The 22,378-nt window shown below is 38.5% G+C and overlaps 1 protein-coding gene across 1 annotated transcript; it reads right to left on the bottom strand.

Moving 5' to 3' along the window:
• Positions 1–320: 320 nt before the first annotated feature.
• LOC104075394 (POU domain, class 2, transcription factor 1-like) lies at positions 321–20,290 on the bottom strand (the record flags this gene model as incomplete). The annotated part of the gene is made up of 6 exons (XM_009575873.1): positions 321–500; positions 6,362–6,541; positions 8,309–8,428; positions 10,058–10,111; positions 13,043–13,143; positions 20,225–20,290. Coding segments are annotated over 6 exons (701 nt in total), but the record flags the coding sequence as incomplete, so codon positions are not given.
• Positions 20,291–22,378: the final 2,088 nt, after the last annotated feature.

Below are 22,378 nucleotides of genomic sequence, written 5' to 3'. Positions count from 1 at the left end.
CCACCTCCTAGGATTCTGCCTTTGAGTTCTGGAGAGTTGTCTTCTCCAAGTTCTCTTCCCAGCAGGCTTCCGACTTGAGAGCCTGACCCAGAAATTCAGATGCTGCAGTATTTCCCAAGAGGCATTGTTGTTAACAAAGATTCAAATGACATGATCTCTGGATTGATCCTCCTTGAGAAGTAAGCTACACAAACTTTGACAAGGCTGAGGTCTAACACCCAGAAAGGGACAACCTGTTAGAGTCTCCTAATTGCAATACTGTTATTTCTCCTAGGGAGTATCAACAGTTAGTGAAGGTGTGTGAACCACCTCAGTTTCACCTTCTCCTCTAAGAACCTATGTATGTTTTTCTTTTCTGGCAAGGAGCACTTACCCTGCTGCCCCTGCGGTGTTTGTGAGATGATGAACTGTGCTGGCTGCAAGTTGGTTGTTGGATGCACCAACACAAACTGTTGCAGGTTGAGATTCTGCTGCTGAAGCTGCTGCAAGTGCTGCAAATCCTTAAGGAAACAGGGGAAGGGGGAAAAAAAAAAAAAAAAGAAAAAACAGAAGAAAGAAAAAGGGAAAGAAAGAGCTGTATGTTAGACATTTAAGTCAGCCATGACTCCCAAGGTAACTAGATTTCCTATCAACTAGTTACATTCTAACATTTAGAGATAAAAGTGGATGTCAAACACAGCAGTCCTGCTACTGAATATCCTTTAAGCTGGCAATTTGAATTTCATTGTCCTTCATAAAATCGAACAAAACTTGTTTACCAAATAATCCAGCAAAATATTTCCAGCACTGTTCTGCTTTAAAAAAAAAAAAAAAAAAAATCATCAATCTCCCTCCCCCCCAAAATGCAGAAGTTTTCAAACACTTCAGACTTATCAGCACCTGGATTTCTCAGACTTATTTTTTGAGGATGCAACTCTGCTACAAAATTCATTGTTGACAAATCAAGCATATTAGCTGGGAGCTATTTTTGTTTATAACAACAACAATCTGCAATTACCATTCTAATCAGCAACAGGAAAGCAAAAAATTACAGATGCCTAGTTTGCACTCTGGTTGTTCAGGTCAAATTTCGGGAAGTAGCTAACTCAAATAATAAATAAATATATTTGATTAGTTCTGAAACAAATTACAATCAGCTTAGTAGACATAGCTATAATTACAGTTAAAAGGAATAACCCAAAACACTGCACTATTGTAGAACCCTACTTTTATGTATTTAAACCGTTCAGAACTATTAATTTTCTATAATTAAATGAGTGGTCTCAACGTAAATGCTAATCTCTGAGAAACTGAATCATCCAGAAAAATACTTAAACTTGCTGTTTAGCTGGAGAATGAAAACATAGAGAACTGCTTAAAAATACTCCCCCCAAACTAGCCTTTTTCTTTTCACCTTCTCCAAACAGGACAATAAGTAACTGAAGAGTAACTGAAATTTGAAAGTTGAGGCACAATGTGAAGCCAGCCAACATAACAGAGGTAATCTATGAAAACTATCTATATACATGTGTAGAATCCTTCCATCTTTCTGAGAAGCTGTTTCAAAATACCCACCAAGCAGGTGGATAAAAGCCTGAAATATTCCCCACACTTAGAACCTCCCATTAAACAAATCAAACAAACAAAGCAAAAAACCTCTCAAAACTCTTTCAGATAAATTACTCAGATACCGGGGTACCTGTTTGCAGACAGATACCCTCTTCTGGGTCCAACTGTGTCAGAAGATGTTAACAATGCCAGTTAGTGCTCAGTCTGGCTGCTTGAATGGAGCTGCTCATTTTAACTTACTTCCTACCATACTTGAGTTTAAGTGAGCCAGACTAACAACGACTTGCTTCTTAAGGCCAGTAAAGTAGCCCCCATACATTTCAACTGATGCAGGTTACTGAGCACTCACACAAGCTGCTCAGCCAGCAGATGTGAGGGCCATTAACTGCCAGTAATGGAGATTGTGATGGAAAGTCAAGACAGACTGACAAGGATAACTTTTTATTTACAAAATACAACCATTTGCAGAATGTAGTTACCCGTCTATGACCTTATGTTATTTTAAAACTGTTAAACTAAGACTTAAGTTGCAACAATTTCATTCTGAGGAAGAGGGGTGGAGAGTGTCAGTGGGTGGAAAGGAAGATTAGGGAGGAAAAAAAAAATAGGGTCTCCATTGATTTATGAGACCATAGACATGCATTATAAGAAAACAACTACTTAACCTGCATTACAAAGTCGCTGGCCATCAATCACTTAGGCAGCTTGGTCATGTTAAGTCAAAAGCATGCAGTGTAATAATATGGTAGACAGACACCAGACGAATTGACCAAGCAATGCTCTTTAAGAAATGGAAACTTCCATTTTATAAGAGAATAGTAAAATTTTAAAAAGTGTCCCCCAGCGCAACAGAGTGTTTTTAAAGTTGATAGTATTGTTTGATTTCAGAAGATTTGAGAAGTACTGCAACCATTCCTATGAAATCGAGGCCAATTTCCCTCCTAAAAAAGAGAGATATAATTGCTCCAGTTTTTCCCAGGAACTCCATGTTTCTTCTGACTTCATATCACACAGTTATGTTGGTCGGAACTGCTACTAAAAACTCTTACTTCTTGAGCCCAACACGACATGGACCTCCACTCATTTATTCACTGATTTTCAATGCTCTACTGATTACCTTTGCAGATTGAGCAGACCCACCAGCACAGAGGGGCTCATACTGAATTGGATGTGAGAACTAGATACAGAGGAAGAAACAAAGAGTAGTGCAAGCTGATTAAGGCTGTGAACGCTGGCTCTCCTCAAAGAAATTAAGAGGCGCTGAAGGATGAAAATAGAGGTGGATAAGAGAAAAAGTAGAAACACAGAAGGAAGAGTTGGGAAGAAATTTTTGAAGGAAAAAGTACGGGCAGAAAAACAGCTAGGTTGAGGACCTCCCCCACCAAAAGCAAACGAAGGAAACCCCACCAGATGACCAAGTAGATCTCAGATGATTTGAAGAAGCACCACAGGAGATGGAGTTACATACAAGAAAGAATACAAAGAAACAGTGGCAGTGTATTTTTAAGAACAAAGGAGGAGAGCTTTTTGTTTAAGACTATAGTATTCATAACACAGGGTACCCAGCTAAGACATGACAGCTCTTATCATCAGGCTCTTACACTTTAATATGAGAAAACTGTCTTTAAATTGAGGCCTCAGGGATAACTGGTATAAGCAATCTTATTCTGTGCATCTGCCTTGGTAAATGGTTTCTTAGCTGAGTCTTTTTTAAATACAGAAATATAATTCTGTAACGCAGAATGGAAACGATACCTCCAAGGCTAATCACTCTTAAATAGCCCTACCAGCCCCTCAAATTCATTTGAAATCCAACTTTATTTCTACCTGGGGAAAGTTTTATTATTTAGTTTATTGTAGCATTACAATAAATCTCCCAATAGCAACCATGCGAACAGCCCTGACAGTGTTTTCCTATACTGATCTTTTTTTTCCTCAGTGGTAAAATCAGTATACTAGCACAAGCACACAGAAAGAGATGGAAAGAATTTTGGGGAAACATGCATGTCTTCTGTTGCCGCCTAAAAATTTAGAAAGATCAAACCAATCCAACTCCTACCTCAGCAGAATAATCTGCTATGTTTTGATGTGAGGAAGTTGTTCAGTTTTTAAAAAAAATCATCTAAAGTTCTAAATATGATGCCATTATCTCTAGTTACAACTTCAGTACAAACTTAAGCATCTCTGTCATTTTGAGGTTTCCATCATATAAACACTGATCATGGATCCTGAAAACAAGTAAAGTTTACAAAGAACTCCAAAACTTGGTACAACTCTTTAGTGACAATTTAGCATCAGCCCAGCAGCAGCACTAACATCTTACCAGACTGCTGCAGCAGACACCTTATATTAACTGCAGTGCAGATTAAAGAAGTCATGCTTGTGCAATTAGTTAATTAAAATAAATATGGTAATCCCCCTGCTGCAGAGACCTGCCAATTAATCAATTATTCAAAAATCATCAATTAAAACAAACATTCAGCTATTTGTGTAATCAGCTATATGTTTACAATAGCAATGCAAATAAAGCTGAGCACTGTTTATAAATCGTTGTCGAGATGGATCAAAAAGCATGGTGTTATCCACCTACAAACCTAGACAGTAGAAGTCTTCCATAAATTATCTCAAATTATATCCAACATCTGCACAAATTACGGCCTGCACTTTCATCATAAGAAGCGGCTAACAAGATTCAACCAAGCTACATTTATATACCAAAATAAACTATCCTAAAAGAAACTAATTGTGAAGTCAAACATTTAAGTAATTAGCAATGCCAGAAAACAAGTGAAACTTTCATTTGTTCCCCTTGTGCTACAAATACACATTACATGGTGGCAACTACATGATCACATGCTATTTTTCATAGAGCCTTCAGCTCAATCACATGCACAAACCAGGCAATGCTCACTTCAGAAGCTCCTATGTGATGCCACATGCCTGATCTTTTCAACTCTTCTCAAACACTTCTCTGAAGATTTTGTAAGTTCTGGAGAAAAACTCAGTACTAAATTAGTAATTATAAATGCTTCACACATTTTCATAGCTTCCCACTGAACTGGAAGAGCGGGATTAGTAACATCTCACACATGCACAACAATGCCTTCAAAAGTATCCACTGATTTGGTGGCATATTTGACAAATGTAAAGCCAGAAAGTTCAAGGTACAGATTTTATGAATATGAAATTTTAATGCTCTGCACTTCAGTAAAGCAAACCTCGCTATCTTAAGCTGCACACCTGGAAGACAAGAGGCACACACCTCTGGATCACTTACATTTAGGTTAAAAGACTCTCATAATATCAAATGGGAACTCTGTGAAAGGTGCATGGAGAGATGTTAGAAGCTAACCATCAACTTCCTTGGCAAGGACATTTCCCATTCTTTTCTTGAAATCTGTCTGTATTATTGGCTACAGACAAAGGCTTAACAAAATTAGGAGATGGTCTTGGGAGTTGAGTTTCCTTGAATGCTACATCCTTGAGTCATCTCCAGATCACGACAGTGAAGTGGGATCCTTTGCTAAAAGAAGTATTAATATCTGGTCACATGACTCATCACAGTGCACTAAGAGGCTCTGTGGCCTTTTAAATGTGGGATGGCATCACTCTGGCCTCTGTAGGGACAGCCAGAGAGGTCAGAACTTTTAGACCAACACCACCAAAGTTTGCCACTTCAGCTAATAAAAAACGATAGCACAACAAGGATGTTATTCAGCTCGTGGACTAGCACAATAAAGCAATAGCACATTTCACCAATGGACTTCACAGATAATTGTGACATTACCATTCTTTTACTTAATCAGCCCTCATGTTTACTTTTTAGACACTTCATCCCAGTTGAATGCAAGTGAAAGTAGTCTGAATAGAAGGCGTCAGACAGTCTTCAAGAACCTGCTCACCTTAAGAAGCAGCAACTTTGGAGATTACATAGCCAACATACTTTGCACAGCTAGACTAATCAAACTGAAATATTACGTACTGAGAACCTTAATCTATGGAAAGATGGACCTCAGCGTCAACAACACAATCACCTACTAGTAGTACTCAAGATGCCTATGCTGTACATTTGGTTATCCTTTTCCAGAAGTCTAAGGAGTTTCCACACTACATATGCTAAGCATAGACAGTGGCGCTGCATTCTCCACGCTGAATTAAGCCACTTCTAGAAGACCCAGGAGGATCTTTGCTTCTCCTAGTAAGCAGAACTTCCTCAGCAAGCAACTCTTCAGAATTAAGAATTAACAGGTCTTTAGCAGCAGACCATAAAACTGGACAAATTCTGACACCAGACTCATTCTGGCAAGTTTTTCTCTAGACACGCCCGAGTGCCCATTCTTTGTCACTGAACTCTAACCATTAAGCACCAAGCCAAAATAGCACACAAATGTGTCAAGTCAAACTCCCTTTCTTCAGCTCTATCATTTTGCTGTTTGGATCTAACAAGCATCCTTTGTGATACGTAGGTATCCCTTCCCATCCACGCAGGTCTAGACAAGTGTCATTTCTATGGCGCATCTTTCCATACCCTTTTCTCCTTTCTCAAGCTAACTACAAGGAGCAAAATTCAGAAAACACAGCATCTGGTCAGATTCTGGAACAAACTCAGAAGCCCAGTGGAACAGATGAGCAGCTGGTATGCATTCTTTGCTAAAACTATCAACTTCAACCTCATCAGCTAAGGATGCATGAGGAAAGACTAACAGTACTCAAGGACTCTAGAAACTCACTGAATAAGGAATAAAAATATTATTTGAATGAGGCAATTAGTCAAACCTCTTTATTTTCCACCCTCTCAAGCCTCAAGGCTCACCTGTGCAATCTGTATTGGCTGAGATAGAGGGATCTGCGTCATCGGCGTTGCAGCAGAGGCCGAGATGGTGGCACCAGCAGCGCTGTGCTGCTGACTGGCTGAATGCTGCACTGCAGCCGCCAGCAACTGTGCCTGCGCCTGTTGTAGCAATAACTGTTGCTGGGCTGGCGTCAACGTGAGCTATAAATAATTAGAAAACACAGCCATTAATAATGGAAAGAGCCACTTCAGCTACAAAGTCATTAGCTAGCTCATTACTAGTTATATTAACCAGACATTCCTAGAACTATTACTATGGTTCAGCCATTAACTAGCCAATGACTCTGGCCTTAAGTAAGGACAGCTGGCTACTCAACACAGTGTAGGAACCAACCTACCACAGACCTGACATAAACCAAACCGCACGAACACAAACATTTGCACTTACTGGAACCTACAGAACCTAACTTTACTCCTAAGTTTTCTTCACAACTCCACCAGGAGGTTCAGGAAAAAGGTAATTAAGTAGCAAGCAAAAGAAAAGAATCAGTATTGCCAGGATTTGAAAGGAAATTTACACCCAGCAGAACAGCAAGTGATTAGCCAGATGAATGAGAAGCAGGAACGCTGGCTATGGCTACTGAACAAACTGATAACACCCCAGCTGCTTCACATTAGCATGAATCCCTGCCATATTCCATCATTTCCATTATGCCCTAAGATATAAGTAAAGAACATGAGCTCCATTTGTTTCTCTCCTAGTCTCCCCATCTGCTTTTTTTTTTTTTTTAAATAGAATAGAGTTGGCAACTTTACATCCCTTCCCTTTCCCAAACACACATTATCTCTGTTAAACAGGTGGCAGCAGTCTCCCCTTTACATGTAAATGAATCTTGATGCCCATATTTACTACAATCCATATCTGCATAGGCCTGGAGTTCTGAATGTTTCACTACTGCAGACAATTTTAAATTAAAACAAACCAATATTTTTTTGAGAATGAGAAAAATAATAAAATATGCTGGGTTATAATAACGTATTAAAACAGTTTCACTTTTAAAACTTCCAAATGTAATTAACCAAAAACTAAACAGGATATTTATTTACACACTAGCATATGAGAAGATTTAACAACTTAACGTGAAATTAAGACATCATTTCATTCAAGTGTAAAGATGATCTAACCTAATACTTCAAATCATAAATACGTTGTCAGAGCAACTGCTCTAAATTCTTTATTAACATCCAAATTCTTAAAACTGCAAAGCTGATTACGTGGAAGCAAACTCTAACCAAACTAGCCCATTCACAAAACTTGCTTGTTTTTAAATGACTGGAAGCATTTACAACAATTCAGAAACACCAGTAATCCTAAAACAACAGTTATTCCATAATTACTCCCAAAGCCTTGCAATTAAAAAAACCTTAAAATTGGTAGGTTAAAACAGAAGGGTTGAATAGGCTTAAGGCAAGCACTAATATAGTTACTTAAAAAGAAATGTGTTTGAGGAAGAATTAGTGTTAGCAGTTCCCATCATTTTTGTTCTTCACCCAGCTATCCGATAAGATTTAGTCTCATGCTCCCATGCCTCATTTTTAATCTTGCAAAAAAAAAAAAAATTCCTCTTCACGACATCAGTGACTTTCTTATTTGTACACACACCAGGTTTTAATTTTATTGCGAAGTCAAGACGGATACTGAGAACAGAGCGAAAGATTTTTCTTCTTTTTGGAAGCAAATACTTTGCAACAAAAAACAAAGATTTAAGTCTGCTTTTTTATAGGAAGATATTTTCTGTCCTCTCTTTCACTCAAAGTTTCTTCCTATGTTAAAGGAAATGACAGTAACCTTCACTGGCAGTTCTACAGGGACTGCCATAGATACTGCCATCATTTGCTGGACAGGAGTATACTTGGGTATATTGGGTATACTTGGGTATACTTGCAGTATACTTGAGTAAATCTTACCCCAGTGATCTGTCCTCCGGCCAGCATGAGCTGGGTCTGGGGTATGGCCGCCTGCACTGAAGGCTGCTGGGAAGGCTGGCTTGGCTGCTGAGAGTCCCCAGATTCTTCATTAGATTTAGACTAGTCGAAAAAAAAAATACAACTCTTTATAGTGTAAAACACATGTTAATGTATAACAGTGCCATCTCAACACTGCACAATAAAAATCTTTCATCTGCATACAAGAAGCCCTTGGGTTTATTTTAAGAGTGTGTTTAAGCAATGGCTCTATATGCCCACCATCTCAGCTACGATTGCTCAAACATGTCTGTAGGTAACGCAGTTTAAACAAAACAAAAAGACTCTCAGGTCTTCTATAACTCTTTGACATTATTTTCAGGTCTCATTTCATTTTACGCAACGCAACTGAAGCTGACACTACCTTTCACCATAAAGAAAGAAAAGGTTGTTAAAATTATTCATTGCCTAAAATCCTTAACAATGGAACGAGGAAAAGGAGATTGTGTTTTGTATATCTGCATCCTGCACCTCTAAGTCATCATACTGTTGGCTTATATGGAACTGGTTTGAGAAATCCTCACATGTTTATCTACCTACAGCAAAATACATAATATATACAGTGCTTTTAAATAATCAAAGTTTAGCATTTATTTAATTGAAAGCTGCTTTATTTTAAAAGACTTGCGGGGTTTTGATTTTTTTTGTGTGTGCGGTTTTAGTTTTTGGGGTTTTTTTAAACAGATGAAATTGTGAAGACACGAGGGAGGAAATGCAAGTGCATGAAGAGGGGGAGAGAGTTTCATTATAATTAAAACTGGTTATGCAGAACATTAAAATTCTGCATAGATTTGCATATTTTCCACCACCTGTTTTGGGGACTGCAGAGCAGGCTAATTAACATAAAGGCTCTGATTAATTCTGCCAGTCATTGAGCGATAATTACAGCGCAGGACTGTAAACATTCTGCACTGGAGATACAGCCTGTTTGCCAACATCTCTCTCAGGGATGGAAGTTTACCATGGCAACCAAGGCAATTTTCTGCCTCCTTCCTCTTAGAAAGGAAGGTCACTATACCTCCTCTTCTTTCCAAATTGTTATTATGTATAAGTGGGTCCATATTCCATTGCATTTCATGTAATGCACTACCTACATTCTTTAATAACAAGCAATACTGAAACCAGTTTTCAATAAAATCCATCCCTTTTTCCCCTTAATATAGTACTGAGAGGAAGTGGCACATTAACTGATGCTAAGTGTTCAGCATCATAAAAAAGTTTGAAAGCTTTGTTGTCTCACGTATATTATTAAACAACAGTTACTCTGACTTATTTTGAAATCACTATGTGTTATTTACACAGGTAATCTACACTAGCCACATTACATAGTTAATGTTGCATTATACTCCTATATTCAGCTACCAGAAGTAAGGACAAATTGCAAAGTAATACTTACTATGTTTAAAATAAGTGAATAAATGGAAGAACATGAAATATTCCTGGAGTTTTATAGTTTTCACGATACAACACCTGACTGAAATTCAGCATAAAATTACAATCATTGTATGTTTTAAACTCCAGTTTCTGAATGCTGATTTAGTTATAAAATTGTTACTCCTTCATACCTATCACTTGCAAAACCAGTCAGAATGAAAGAGAATAACATATCCTAGGCTAAAAACTATCTCTAATGGGACCATAATGCTGTTTGGAACGAGAGAAGGACAAGCAGCAGAAGGAAACTGTCTGTACCTGTACATTTAAGGACTGAGCAGCAGCCTGTAAACTTGTTCCAGCGAGCTGGACCTACAACACAGTGCAAAAATGGAAATGAAATAATATAGAATCCAGAATACAGAAAACTTTAACAATGTAAAAATAACAACCTCCCCACCCGCACCCCAACAAAAACTCCCCCAAGAACAATGCACACCCCTCTAACACCTGAATCAGTGAAATAGGGGTTGTGCTCCAGGCTGGAAAAAAATCTCTAAGACTCTTCCACAGTCTTATTTGTCTACCTCTTGCTGAACATATTCCTGCCTAGGAATCTAGACATTATCATGAAATGGAGTTGAAACAGAGCATTTTGGGATGGACAGGCTAACTATTCCTATTCCTGTTAAAAAAATCCAGGCTTCAGGGGAGGACGTTAAGCTCTACTCATCATCATCCTTCTAGTATTTCGGAATGGGTCTTACCCAAATACGTACAATGCATTCACCCGCTTCCTTATACGACAGAGGAGCAATCACCTGCATAGCACAAACCCGCCAGCATAAACACTCTTCCTCAAATCAACCCATTCAAGTATTTGCAGTCCTCAGCCACTTAAAAGATGATCGCAATACAGAGGACTGGAGACACTTTACAAAGGCTGTATACTCAAAACTTGAATTCAATGTTTGTGATTAACAGGTCCAAAGAAGTTCTTGTGGGTTAGCAGTGAAGAAACGCTGATGCTTCAGAAAGTGAGATTTTTAAGGAGTGTTATTTTATCTCTAATAAGGATCTTCTCTGTACAACAAGTGCCAAATTTTCATTTATTGAGGACAGTTTTAATCAGTCTCGCCTTGTTTCTGCCACCACTCCTACTATAAAGAAGGAATGCTATGTAATTAATTACCAACACTTTCAAAAGTCAGAGTTACAGCCTGTAGTGAATTCCATCTCTGGCCATGTTTGAAAACTACTGCTCATTTGAAAACCAGGCAACACATAAGAATACAATAAAGCATAGCAAAATACAGCACTCTTGCATTTATAAAAAGATGTGTCCAATAATATACATCACAAAAGAGAGTCTACATATCTGCAAGCACAGGAAAGAGAGTTTCAATTTAAATTGCAGTACATGAAATTAATAACTGAATATTCCAACAGGCAACCCTTAAGAGTCACCATGGAAATATTTCCTACCGCTCTAGATGAAGGGACTAGACTTACCAAGCATGTTTTACATCTAAGCTAACACCCCCAGAAAAGCTCCTCCTCATTACAAGCAAAATATAGTTTGACACAGTTCATGTAATCTGAGCTTTTAACATGAATTAACAGCAGAGAATAATCTAAACAATAATAGCCTGCCATCCAAAAAATATACTCAGAAATAACACTTCAAAAATTACATAATAATAAAAAAAACACATAAAAGACTACAAATGTGTCTCACTCAGGTACAGCCAGCGCATTCCTGAAAATCTCTTTGAATGCAATTTGGACATCCCTTCCACCACACAACGAACATTTTCTAATTAGAAATTAAACTGTTCCTGAATGTTGCCTACAACCTAATATTTTGTATTAGTCTGGAGGAAAGCACCGTGTGTTAAGGCTGAATAACATCCCACTAACAGCAGCCACACTAGAAAAGGACAGTTTGACAATAGATACCCACACACCTGCAGGTGCATAAAAGAATAGCTGAGATTTTCCTTTGAACCAGAGTTTCAAGAAATGAATCACACTGTATCAAACACGAAGTTATAAAGATCCTGACAACTGTTTAAATAAATACATTTCCAAAGCAAGATAAAGCACTGTGCTAAATATAATTACTGTCCTGGATCAATCTATATAACAAAACGAAGACTAAAAAAACCACACAAAATTCTGCAGAACAGCTGTATCTGTCTCAGTGTTAAACACATACTGACAACCCATGAAAACCAGTCAGCTCTCCACATAAAGGCAGCCTACAACAGCCTATTGGTTCAGCCAATTCAAACACTGGCACTCCCTAGGTCCTATATAATTACAATTTTCCTAGTAGATTGGGTTATGTGACAAGTCGTGTGGAATGTTCCATACAATAAAATGGCAGTTCAGAGCTCTTAAAAGAGGGCATAAAAGCTTCAGTACGTCAATTATACCACAATAACTGTGCAACCTCAGACCTCCAACATTCAAGGTCAGCCAATTAGGTACAGTATTTTAAAGTTTAAATTTGGTGCTGAGGAAGGGAGAGAAATTAGGACATTTGTTTTCATACATCAAGTGTGAGCAGACAAAAAACTACAAAAAAATGCCCCTTATACTTCTCTCCACCTCAGGATGCCCCATTTTGCTTCAGCCTACATCTGAAGTTCAGCTTTGATTCCCTAAACACAGCAGCAGCAGAACAGAGGGACAGTAGTAGAAGCCTGAATATCATCTGACAAACAGGTCCTTGAAATAACTTAAAAAAAAAAATTTAAAAACTCACAAACCATATATGCTTAGTAAGTACAATCACTTTATATTTCTAGTTAATGTGTAAGAGCTTGAAAGATTGACGCATAGTGCTGACTACCATTCAACACCACTTCTGGTTTCTTAACTAGGTAGTGACAGTTTCAGAACCTTGGCAACTGTTGGGCCAATACAATCCTTTACCAAAAAGATTTTACCTTGCCTTTCAATTTGGTATCTCCATTAAGGTTTAAAAAACCAAACCAAACCAAAACAAAACAAATGAATACTTTAGGCCTTCTCAAGTCCACAGAAAAGGGCTTTCTAGTTCCCTCAAATAGGCCTCACCCTACCTCGATGTATTCTGCAGCCTAATGCAATGAAGTGAGTGCCACAATAAGAACTTCTTCTCACCCAAGCTATTTAAGCATGTGGTCTACCCATATGTTCCTTTACATGACTACCCATCATTCACAGAAAGAGAGAACATAGAACATAGAACATACAAGAGCAGCTGCATTCATACCTGCCCGAGTCTCCCCTACTTTGAAATGCGTCTTCTCTTACCTGATGAAGGTGCCCAAGGAAGGCCTGGGCCTGGGCTGTAGAGATTGCTCCTCCGACAGGCACAGGCTGCTTTTGAAAGTCCAGGCCATTTGTTTGCGTGCCTGGAGAAAGAGAGATACTAAGAACTATTAGTTATTACTTTTATGAAATGGAGTAAGAATTAATATTCCTAAGTCTCCTGCTATTCCCTCAATACTATGTGGTAGAAAAATACTCCGAGAGTAGTAAGAATTGAAGTGTTTTACTGAAAGGGAGGGTGGGGAAGCAGTGTCACTTCCAGACTTCGGTAATACAGCATTTGTCAGCTGAACAAAATCAACATCATATTTTCTTTCACTTGTATCACCCTACCTACACTATGTCCACTATTACCCCATCATTCTCTACCATGGTTTGAGAACCAAGTGCATGCTGCTAAGGTTAAACTGTGTCTCCATTCTCCATGCGCTCTCTATCCAGCAGCTGAAGACTATCTTCAAGTTCAGAAAGTGGCAAGAACAAGGTTCATATAAAGTCACCTTTCATTAAAGACAGGTAAAAGAATACTTTACAAAAACAGAAGTACCGTATATACGTAGCAGTTATGGGCTTTTTTTTCTTCCGATAAAAGATACCTCAACATTTCCATGAATATTTGTGCAGAGCGCTCATTACATAACTGCCTGAGCTTGCTTTTGCTCTCACCTACTTTCATATAACTAAAACCTGATTATTTTTCTACATTTTTGTTGTCTTCTTCCTAAACAGCTCGGAAGACATGAAAACCCCCAAACTATCCCCAAATAATCTGGTTGTGAGGAGGAAAAAACCAACCAAACAAAAAACAACAACAAAAAAACCCACCACCAAAAAAAACCCCACATTTTTTCCACAAGAAACTACCACAGAATTCTCTTCTGCCAAGAGGAGCTATAACTACAAACTTTTAAGAATCATTCTGTGGGTAGATGATAAAATCAACATCAGGGATTATCAGCAACTGGTTTTGTATGTTGGGTAATACTACCTACAGTGGCTAACAAGAAGGGAGACTCTGAAGTGTATCACGCTGCGTGAAATTTCTAGAACAGATGACGCAATCTTAAAAATGGCATGGCTGAAATGAAGTAAAATCAGCTTTAGACTGCATGTTTACTCTTCATGACAATCATATTTCGTTCAGTGCCGATGGACAGGTGTTCAACTAACTCCTACTTCAAAATTCCTTCCATCAGCTACATTTTGCGCCATAAAAAATCTCGGTTATCCACTAAAGCAAAAGAGAGTCACGGTTGTTAAACAACAACAGGGGTTTGCTATTCCTTAGAAACATCTGCAAAAGCAAGCAAGCGTAAAATTTGATTAGTAAAATACACTATCTGATATTTTACATTGCTATTTAACAGCTTACACAGATAAAATTTCCAAAGATGGAGTCACTGTTCAATTAAATACAGATACAGTGTAGATAGGTGCTAGAAAGCTTGACTATCTAAGGTATACCTAAGCCCTTTGATGCATCTTTGGTGGAGGTCCTGTGCAGGAACAGTTGGTCTACTCTCAAGTTTTTAATTCTATGCTTTGGGCCAGGGTTTACAGACTTAAGAGACATCTGTGTAGCCAAAGATCCACAGACATTTTAAAAATATTTGAATTTTAAACTATGTAAAATTATTTTGCTTAATGAGTCTAAAATTCCAACCCAAAGTGAATGGGAGGACTATCATTGGTCTGAATGGATCTTGAATGAATGCAACTTGCTTGCATTTCTCCAGAGAAAGGTAGATAAGAAGGTCTGCTGGAAAGAGCTAGAAGAATCTCATCTATTTTCATTCTTTCCAGTAAACTGCAGAATTTGCTCAATGGAGAAGGCCAAAGGGAGTGGGAAGATGATTGGGTAAATATATAAAAATAATTCCTGACAAACAGCTACTGTAATTCAAAGGAAACAATCTACCACCTCCCCATTTAAGAAGATGCTTTGAATCAGTTTTCAACCTGTGATCAGAGACCCCCAAGTAGGGAAAAAAATACAGATAAGAAAACCTACTATAAGGCAGATATTCCTCATTCCAACTGGAAACTTGCAGGCATCAAAAAAATTATCCATTTCTGAGAGGACTAGCTGGAAGCCTCACCTTAAACAAATAGGTGAAGCTGTTCTAATTAACTATCTTCCAAATAGAGCCTCAAATCACAGTATCATATTAAAAGAGCACTGCTGTGCATGTGCGCAGAAGAAATGCTCCAATTAGCACTTCTGATGACTCTTAATATGGAAATTTGAGATGAGCCTCCTAGGACTGATAGTTTTGAAGAAAGCACGTTCCAAGACTGAGCTTAAAATCTCCATTGGTTCCAAAAAACAGTTTAGACAGGTACTGAGAGAAAACAACATTTTCTTTAAATTCAACCTTGAAGGACTCCAACTCCCTCTCCCCACGCCTCCCAAACCAAACTCAGAGCAAAAAAACCCAAGCCACACCTGTTAACTCTCTGTTCTACTTGCATCTTAAGTTTTCTTTGGTATTTGGAAGTACAGTGTCCCTTCCCCTCCGGATGCAGCCTTATTTTTGGAAGGAATGCTACCCAGGTTGCTTGCATTTTTCACAGGATGCCTACATCTTTTGAAGAACAGCAGGGAAAATGAACTTTGAGTCCAGCATATGAGAGGCCTTGCTCTTAAGGTGCTCATAAGGATGTGACACCACTCCTGTGGAATCCAAGAAATCTGATAAGGAGACTGGAAAATGGAGCTGTCAGAAGCAGAAGGTCAGCACATTGTAAGGACATGAAAGGACCAGAATGCCATTTCTGCTCAAGATAAGAGTTAAATGCAAAAACCCCATGGTGATTAATAGACATGGCAGATGCAATCACAAGTGTTGTGATTTTAACAGTCCCAAGTATTTATGTCTTTTCCATCTCCATCCCAGCTCCCATTAAGTGCTGGAGCTGATCTAACAGCTCACCAACACCAAAAAAACAGGTGTGGGAACTCTCCATCTCCCACCTCCCCTTTCTTCTTGGTTCCAACTACATTGTCCCTGTCCTGCCCCTTCTGGTAGTTCATGGATACAGTAGTAAGCCAATTCACCTTTTTAATTGAGTAGAAAAATATTCATGTGAACTGTTCCGTTTTTCTTTTGGCCAAGTTAGTTTTCTGCCAGTTATGTGAGATGAATTAACTTACCTTAGGGCCCAGCAAGCAGCAGATAATGCAAAGCAGGGGAGGTCAGAGATGTGGTAGTAGGGAAATGAGCCTCGCCCGCCCCCACTAAGTTATTAAGACTGAATCAAGCTGTAGGATGAAATTTCACCCGTACAGCCCAAGTCCAATGCAACTTAAGCACGTTTAAATTCTGGCATAAATTCAGCCATGTGGTTAGCTACTTCACGGAGTTGGTTTGGATGAAGACTAATACTAAGTGCAGTTAATTTTCAACCAAATCAAATCTTTGAACCATCTCACTCAGTGCCACTCCAGGGAAAGGAACAGAACACTAAGTACCAGGACACCCTGAATGTGGATTAGTTTATGCTGTCTTGGAATTGTACCTGCAGAGGGTAAAGGCATGACAAAATGGAGCAGGAAAGTAACGGTGCACCTGCAGTCAGGAGAAGAACATACTCTCAAAATCCAAGATCATAACCATCAGACTTTAGTCTGAGTTTACAAACTGCATAAGAAAGGAAGAGGAGTGAGAAACTACAGGTCTGGGGAGATGTGGATTAAGGTGCAAGAAAGGACTCCAGAAGGGAAGGCAAACAAGGGGAAGGAAGATTTCAAAACTAACTTGTGCTCTGGGAGACATCTTCCAGATGTACTGCACCAGCAGTACGTTTCCCCATATCTCTCTCTGCGTGCATGCATTGAGAGAGAGAGAGATCCCCAATACTCAGAAATTGTTGATTCCTTGTCCACATTACTAATAAGTTTAGCATTGGTATTTGCCCAGAATTTTAGCAGTTAGAGAATATTTCATGGTCCCTCTCCCACTCTCCTGTAGACTCTCTTCTGATGGAAACTGGAAAAATCAATCTCTGGAAATGAAGCAATGCAAACAAGAATCCTTAGAATCCTTCCAAATACTACACTTACGAAAATTATTATTTTGCTGCTATGTCAATGCATGTCATAATACTACAGTTTTCATAGACATTATAACCTTGGCTTTCACACAGCTTTTAAAAAAGAATATGCATTAAACAAACAAACAAGATTGAGTTGTTTTGGAAAATTTTATGCTGCAACCTATAAAAAGGAAACCAAAAGGGCTATCCATTTACTGTAAGATGCTCATCTTTCTTCTCTTTTTTCCAGTAGCTACTAAGTAGACTGTCCACCCACAACTGAAGGTTGGAAAAGATTTGTGTAATTCTGCAATACTGATAACCAGTTGATCAATTCATGTTCTTACGAAAAGAGCCATCCAAGAACTCTTGTACTCAAAGACTTTTGTTGTTGTTAATTCGTCTGAAATACGGGTTGCTTTTTCAGATGCTTAAAAGGGGAGTCCAGTTAGCACAAAAATTTTAAAGTTAAAATCTGTTTCTGGCATTTTATTGTGACCAATGTATTCAGGGGACTTTACTACGTTCCCTAAATAGTCAGAATTAGAAATACAAAACCCTAATTTGTTAACTTCCATGAAACTTAGCTGTTAGCTCAGAGAACTACTGATGTTAAGTCATCTTTACCAGTGTCAATCGTTTTTTTTTTTCCTGAGAACACTAGCTCTGCCACATGTAAATTCCATGCCCTACAGTAATTTCTCTTAAAATTTTCACGTTGCATCAGCTTACTACAGTTTAAAATGGGAATGACCCCAACAAATATCCACTGAGGTTCAAAAGATAGACTAGTAGTGCTTACACAACAGACTCAAGTGATTTACAAATGTCACTGGAAAATAGACAGATACAGAAAGTTGCAAAAATAAGAACTCTGAGTGTTTATAAAAATCACCTTCATGCATTTTGCTTCAGAGCCTATGCTCCCCAGACAATCAATGGCACTTCCAGTTCCTTAGCATCCGAGCTGAAAGCTGACTTCACTAAGTATGCCCAGAGCCCAGAAGCATAATCTAAGTACCCTGATCAGAAGCCTAAAATTACATTCTGTGAGTATTCCTTTCAGGGTTTAACATCTGCCAGTTGACTAATGCAACTGATGCTTGAGCCCCCAAAGAACGTCACAATTGCCATTAATCACTACCTCTAGTGTTTTATGAGCACTACATTTAAAAACAAAACAATGACTGCAGAACAAAGGGTCCACAAAAATTCTATATTATTTTAGTTTAAAAAGTCAGGAAACAAAACCGAAAGGAATGACTGGGAACATTTAAACTACAGAAGCAATGTTTGCAAAAGGTCCAAACACCAGTTAAGAGTCAAACTTTTGTAACAACTAACCTTAGTATTAGAGTATAAAAAAATACAGACAACGTATCCCTTTTTGCGATGAAAGCACCTACATGCAGCTTTACAATCCATCAATTTCTTTATACCGTGACCATCACCTTCACGCTGATGAAGTATTTGCCTAGGAGAACAGAGCCAGGGTTCTGCTGAAGCAGATGCAATACTTCGGTGATAACGGACTACCTTTGAATAAACCAAGTCCTCCTCTGTAACAGCTCAGTTTAGCTAAAACTGCTACTTAAAGCTATATTTAAAGAAGCGCATTGGGAATGCACTCTTTGGAGAAAGAGGAACTGCAGGGAACTGTGGTCATACAGAGCAGGAAGTCTGAATTTTCTCAGAAGTTTACACACACCCTCCAGCTACAAGGATTCTATAGGGATATTTAAAACCATTGTTCTCTTGATGCTGTTTATGATTATGAAATATTTACAGCCCATATGTTTTTTGAAATAATGTTTTATATCATCCTAAACCAGTATTAGATACATAATAAATCATTTTTGTACATAAAAAGAATTGATACCTCTCCTATAACAAATACAACAGAAATTATAAAAACTGAGATGACAGTAACAAAACACACATTAATAAGTGAGCAGAATTCCTTTTGACTGACCCCGTGCATTGGCAGAAAACATCCAGCCGCTCGGATCAGTATCAGGAACATTCAGTCACTCTTAGCTGTATTAAAGCCTTGCACAAAGAATGAGGAGACAGCAGCATAAAATGAAGTAAATTGTTAATTTCATCACAACTCCAGAGTTTAAAATAAAACTCGTATTATTGAACCAAGAGGAGGAAAAATAATTTTCCTCATACAAGGTAACTAGACTTCTCTCAAAGCAAGAAGAACAAGTTCCTTCTCATTAAAATTTTCTCTTCCCAAATGCTATTCTGAGCTTCGAAAAGATTCTGAGTTAGGTTAAACTATTTACTTTCCATTCAGAATTGTCATTTCTCTTGCTTCCAAAATGAACATTAAATTATCTCCAGAAAGGAATTAAAGCATGAGATAGCATGATTGAGTTACAATGGCTTAACAAGCTTCTTCAATGGCTTAAAATTTGGCCACATCTTAAGGATGCGCCAAAAGGCATGCTGGCCCTGACACAAAGGCTATTCTTCCCCAGCCAAATGTCAAGGTTCTGTTCTAACACATGAAGAAATTACAGAAAAGCTGGCTAACGTGGTTTTTGTTTTTGTTTTTTTTTTTTAAATGTTGAGCAATGATGCTTTCTCCCTTTGCCTTGTTCTTGAGAACTGTTGTGAGAGCTTGAATGAAACCTAAAATGGAAACAAGATGAGCCAGTGGCCCACATCTGCCAGGGAAAATTTCAACCCAAAAATAAATTACTAAGTTAGAGGTGCCGAAGGTTTGTTCTGCCAGGAAAAAGTGAGACTACTCATGGAGAGCTAGTGCCACCAGACCTTCCGTAATATCAGAAATATTACAGATAGAGAAAGTGGGGAAGGAGAATCTTATATACAAAGTGTGGGTAGTGCTCTGATACAGTATGTGTGAATAGTGCCCTGCATACAGTAGAGTTAATGACAACACAAAAGTGTTCCCAAGTCCCTAAAAACAGTAGGGGTGGGGTGTGGTTTTGTTTGGGGTTTTTTTGTTTCTTTGGTTTGGTTTTTTGTTTATTTGGTAGTTTTTTGTTCTGTGTTTGTTTGTTTTTTAAATTCCTATAAACTGTTAAAGAAATTTTGCTTTTAATATCCATTTAATTCCACCAGAAAATATCTGTGCACCAATTAATCATTTCTTACCTGTGTTCCCATCCCCACTCTCCATTGATGGTTTACTGGTTTCTGACGGATTGTTCATTCTTGAGTCTGCATTAAAACAGAAATAAAGATAGATTAATACAGCAAAAAAAACCCCAAATCTCTTCATACCTTCCTGTCCAAGGGAAGTAGGAATTTGATATATTCTCTACCCTAGTTCAGATTATAACACAAAAAGAATGATCAGCAGAACACAATACTGAATCTTCCAGATAAATAGTTTCAAAATTTTGTATGTCATTATTCCCATAGATGAAAACATGGTGTTACAGGAATAAAAGAAAGCATGCTGGAGGGCAAAGATAGGTAGGAACTTAATTTTCAGTACAATGAAAGTCATAGAAGCAAAAAGCGGGGGGGGAGAAAGGAACAATGACTACATCAAGATTCAAAAACATTAAGTCTGACCACCATGGCCTACATTATTCTTGTGTTGTTTTTCTTCCCCCCCTACAAGAGAAAGGAAATTCAGTCATTATAATTTAATAGATGCCATTTTTCTAATACTGCATTGTTATTTTACAGGAATGTCACTGATATTAAGTTATTTTATATTTCCTATATACTCATGCAAAACCATACAAATACAAAATAATTCCTCTTCCTTCTCCCTCTGGATGAATCTGTTGAAAAGTCTGCTCTTGGTTTCAAAAGCTTGTCAGCTGAATGTAGTGCAACGCAGAGGGCCTCTCCAGATGGCAGACAGAGAGTATAGTTTCCTTATAAAGGAATCTATACAGATGTTTTGTGTACAGCATCAGCTCTCCAGCTTATTACCTCCTCATTCCTTGCTACCGACCTCGGTGTGCCCACACTATCACAAACCAAAATTACAAAAAGAATCTCAAGACAGACCAGTTCATAAAATGAAGCGTAAGCAAATCCTTAATGGAATTCTTCCATTCCCATAACCAGTTAAATGCGAGTTCAATGAGCTCAAAATGAACCCTTTACTCCAGGATATTCTCTTGCTAGGCACTTAAAAGGTTACTTCTGTCATGTACTTTCATCAACACAGTGATTTCCAAAATACCAACGGGCTGAAGAAGAATACAGTAACAGCATTAACTGCTGCATCTTTCCCCCAGATATTTCCAAGAATGCCCAGACACTTCACTACTTGGCAGTCTATGAGTGTTAGAATGAGAAGCCGGACTATTGCCGTGTGCTATCACCTGCTACTGCCCAGAGAGACCAGTGCCACCCTCAGGCTATCAGAACCAGGGGCGACAGCAGCAGAGGGACAGAAGCACAAGCCAGGAGGAACGAAGCACGTGGACAGGGCCCCAGTGAAAACAGGAGTCATGATGAAGCCTGGCTGGGAGTGCGGGGTGGGAAGAGGAGGGAACTAGCTAGAAATGCAGCACGTGTGAGAAAAAAGATAAGAGACATCAGCCTTGGAAAAACTCCAATAAGCAGTTAGGAAACACAATTTAAGACGTGTCAATATTTTTAAAATGAATGTAATTTTCCACGTAAACAACTGCTGCAGTTGAACGCAGTAGGGCCTAGGAAACCCAGAGGACAAGTTACAAAAAGGAATCTTCCCCCGACAAGTTAACTCAACCTCTCCAGAGCCTCAACTCTTCTTCCTATGCCTTTGCTTAAATCTTTTAAATGTCATCCACATGTAAAAGAAATCTGAACTATCAGTGTTATTCTTAGTGTAGAGGCAGGTGTGTTAAACTGCTTTTTGAAAGGGGGAGTGAGTGAGGAGAAACTTTCCAGCTGGGCGCTGCTGGCCCACACTTCAGCAAAAGGCCACAAGTTTTGCCCCATTGTTCACAACTTCCACTTAGCAGATTCAAGCTACGAGTTCATAGTCTTGAAGGACAGAGCTCTGCTGAGATTGCAGATACAGAACCTAGCACTTCTTGGCTCCTTATTTTGTCATTTTCCACATTTGGATAGTATGATCCACACTCTAGAACAGGGTTCCACTGACTGCACAGGAATGTTTGTTGTTGATGTGCCACTCCCTGCTGATAGATCTATGTGTAAAACAAACACAAGCACATTTCTATCTAGAAGTTGCGTGTACCTTAAATTGAGTTTATTTTTGTGGCAACAGCACATTTATTTAAAGTGATTATAGGCAACATTCATTTGATAAATGGCATTAGTTTGTTCCTTGAC

Source organism: Fulmarus glacialis, unplaced genomic scaffold (genome assembly GCF_000690835.1).
Source record: "Fulmarus glacialis isolate BGI_N327 unplaced genomic scaffold, ASM69083v1 scaffold28874, whole genome shotgun sequence".
NCBI classification, from domain to species: domain Eukaryota; kingdom Metazoa; phylum Chordata; class Aves; order Procellariiformes; family Procellariidae; genus Fulmarus; species Fulmarus glacialis.
The sequence above is the reverse complement of the archived record's forward strand: the minus strand, read 5'-3'. Positions and strand labels throughout refer to the sequence as shown.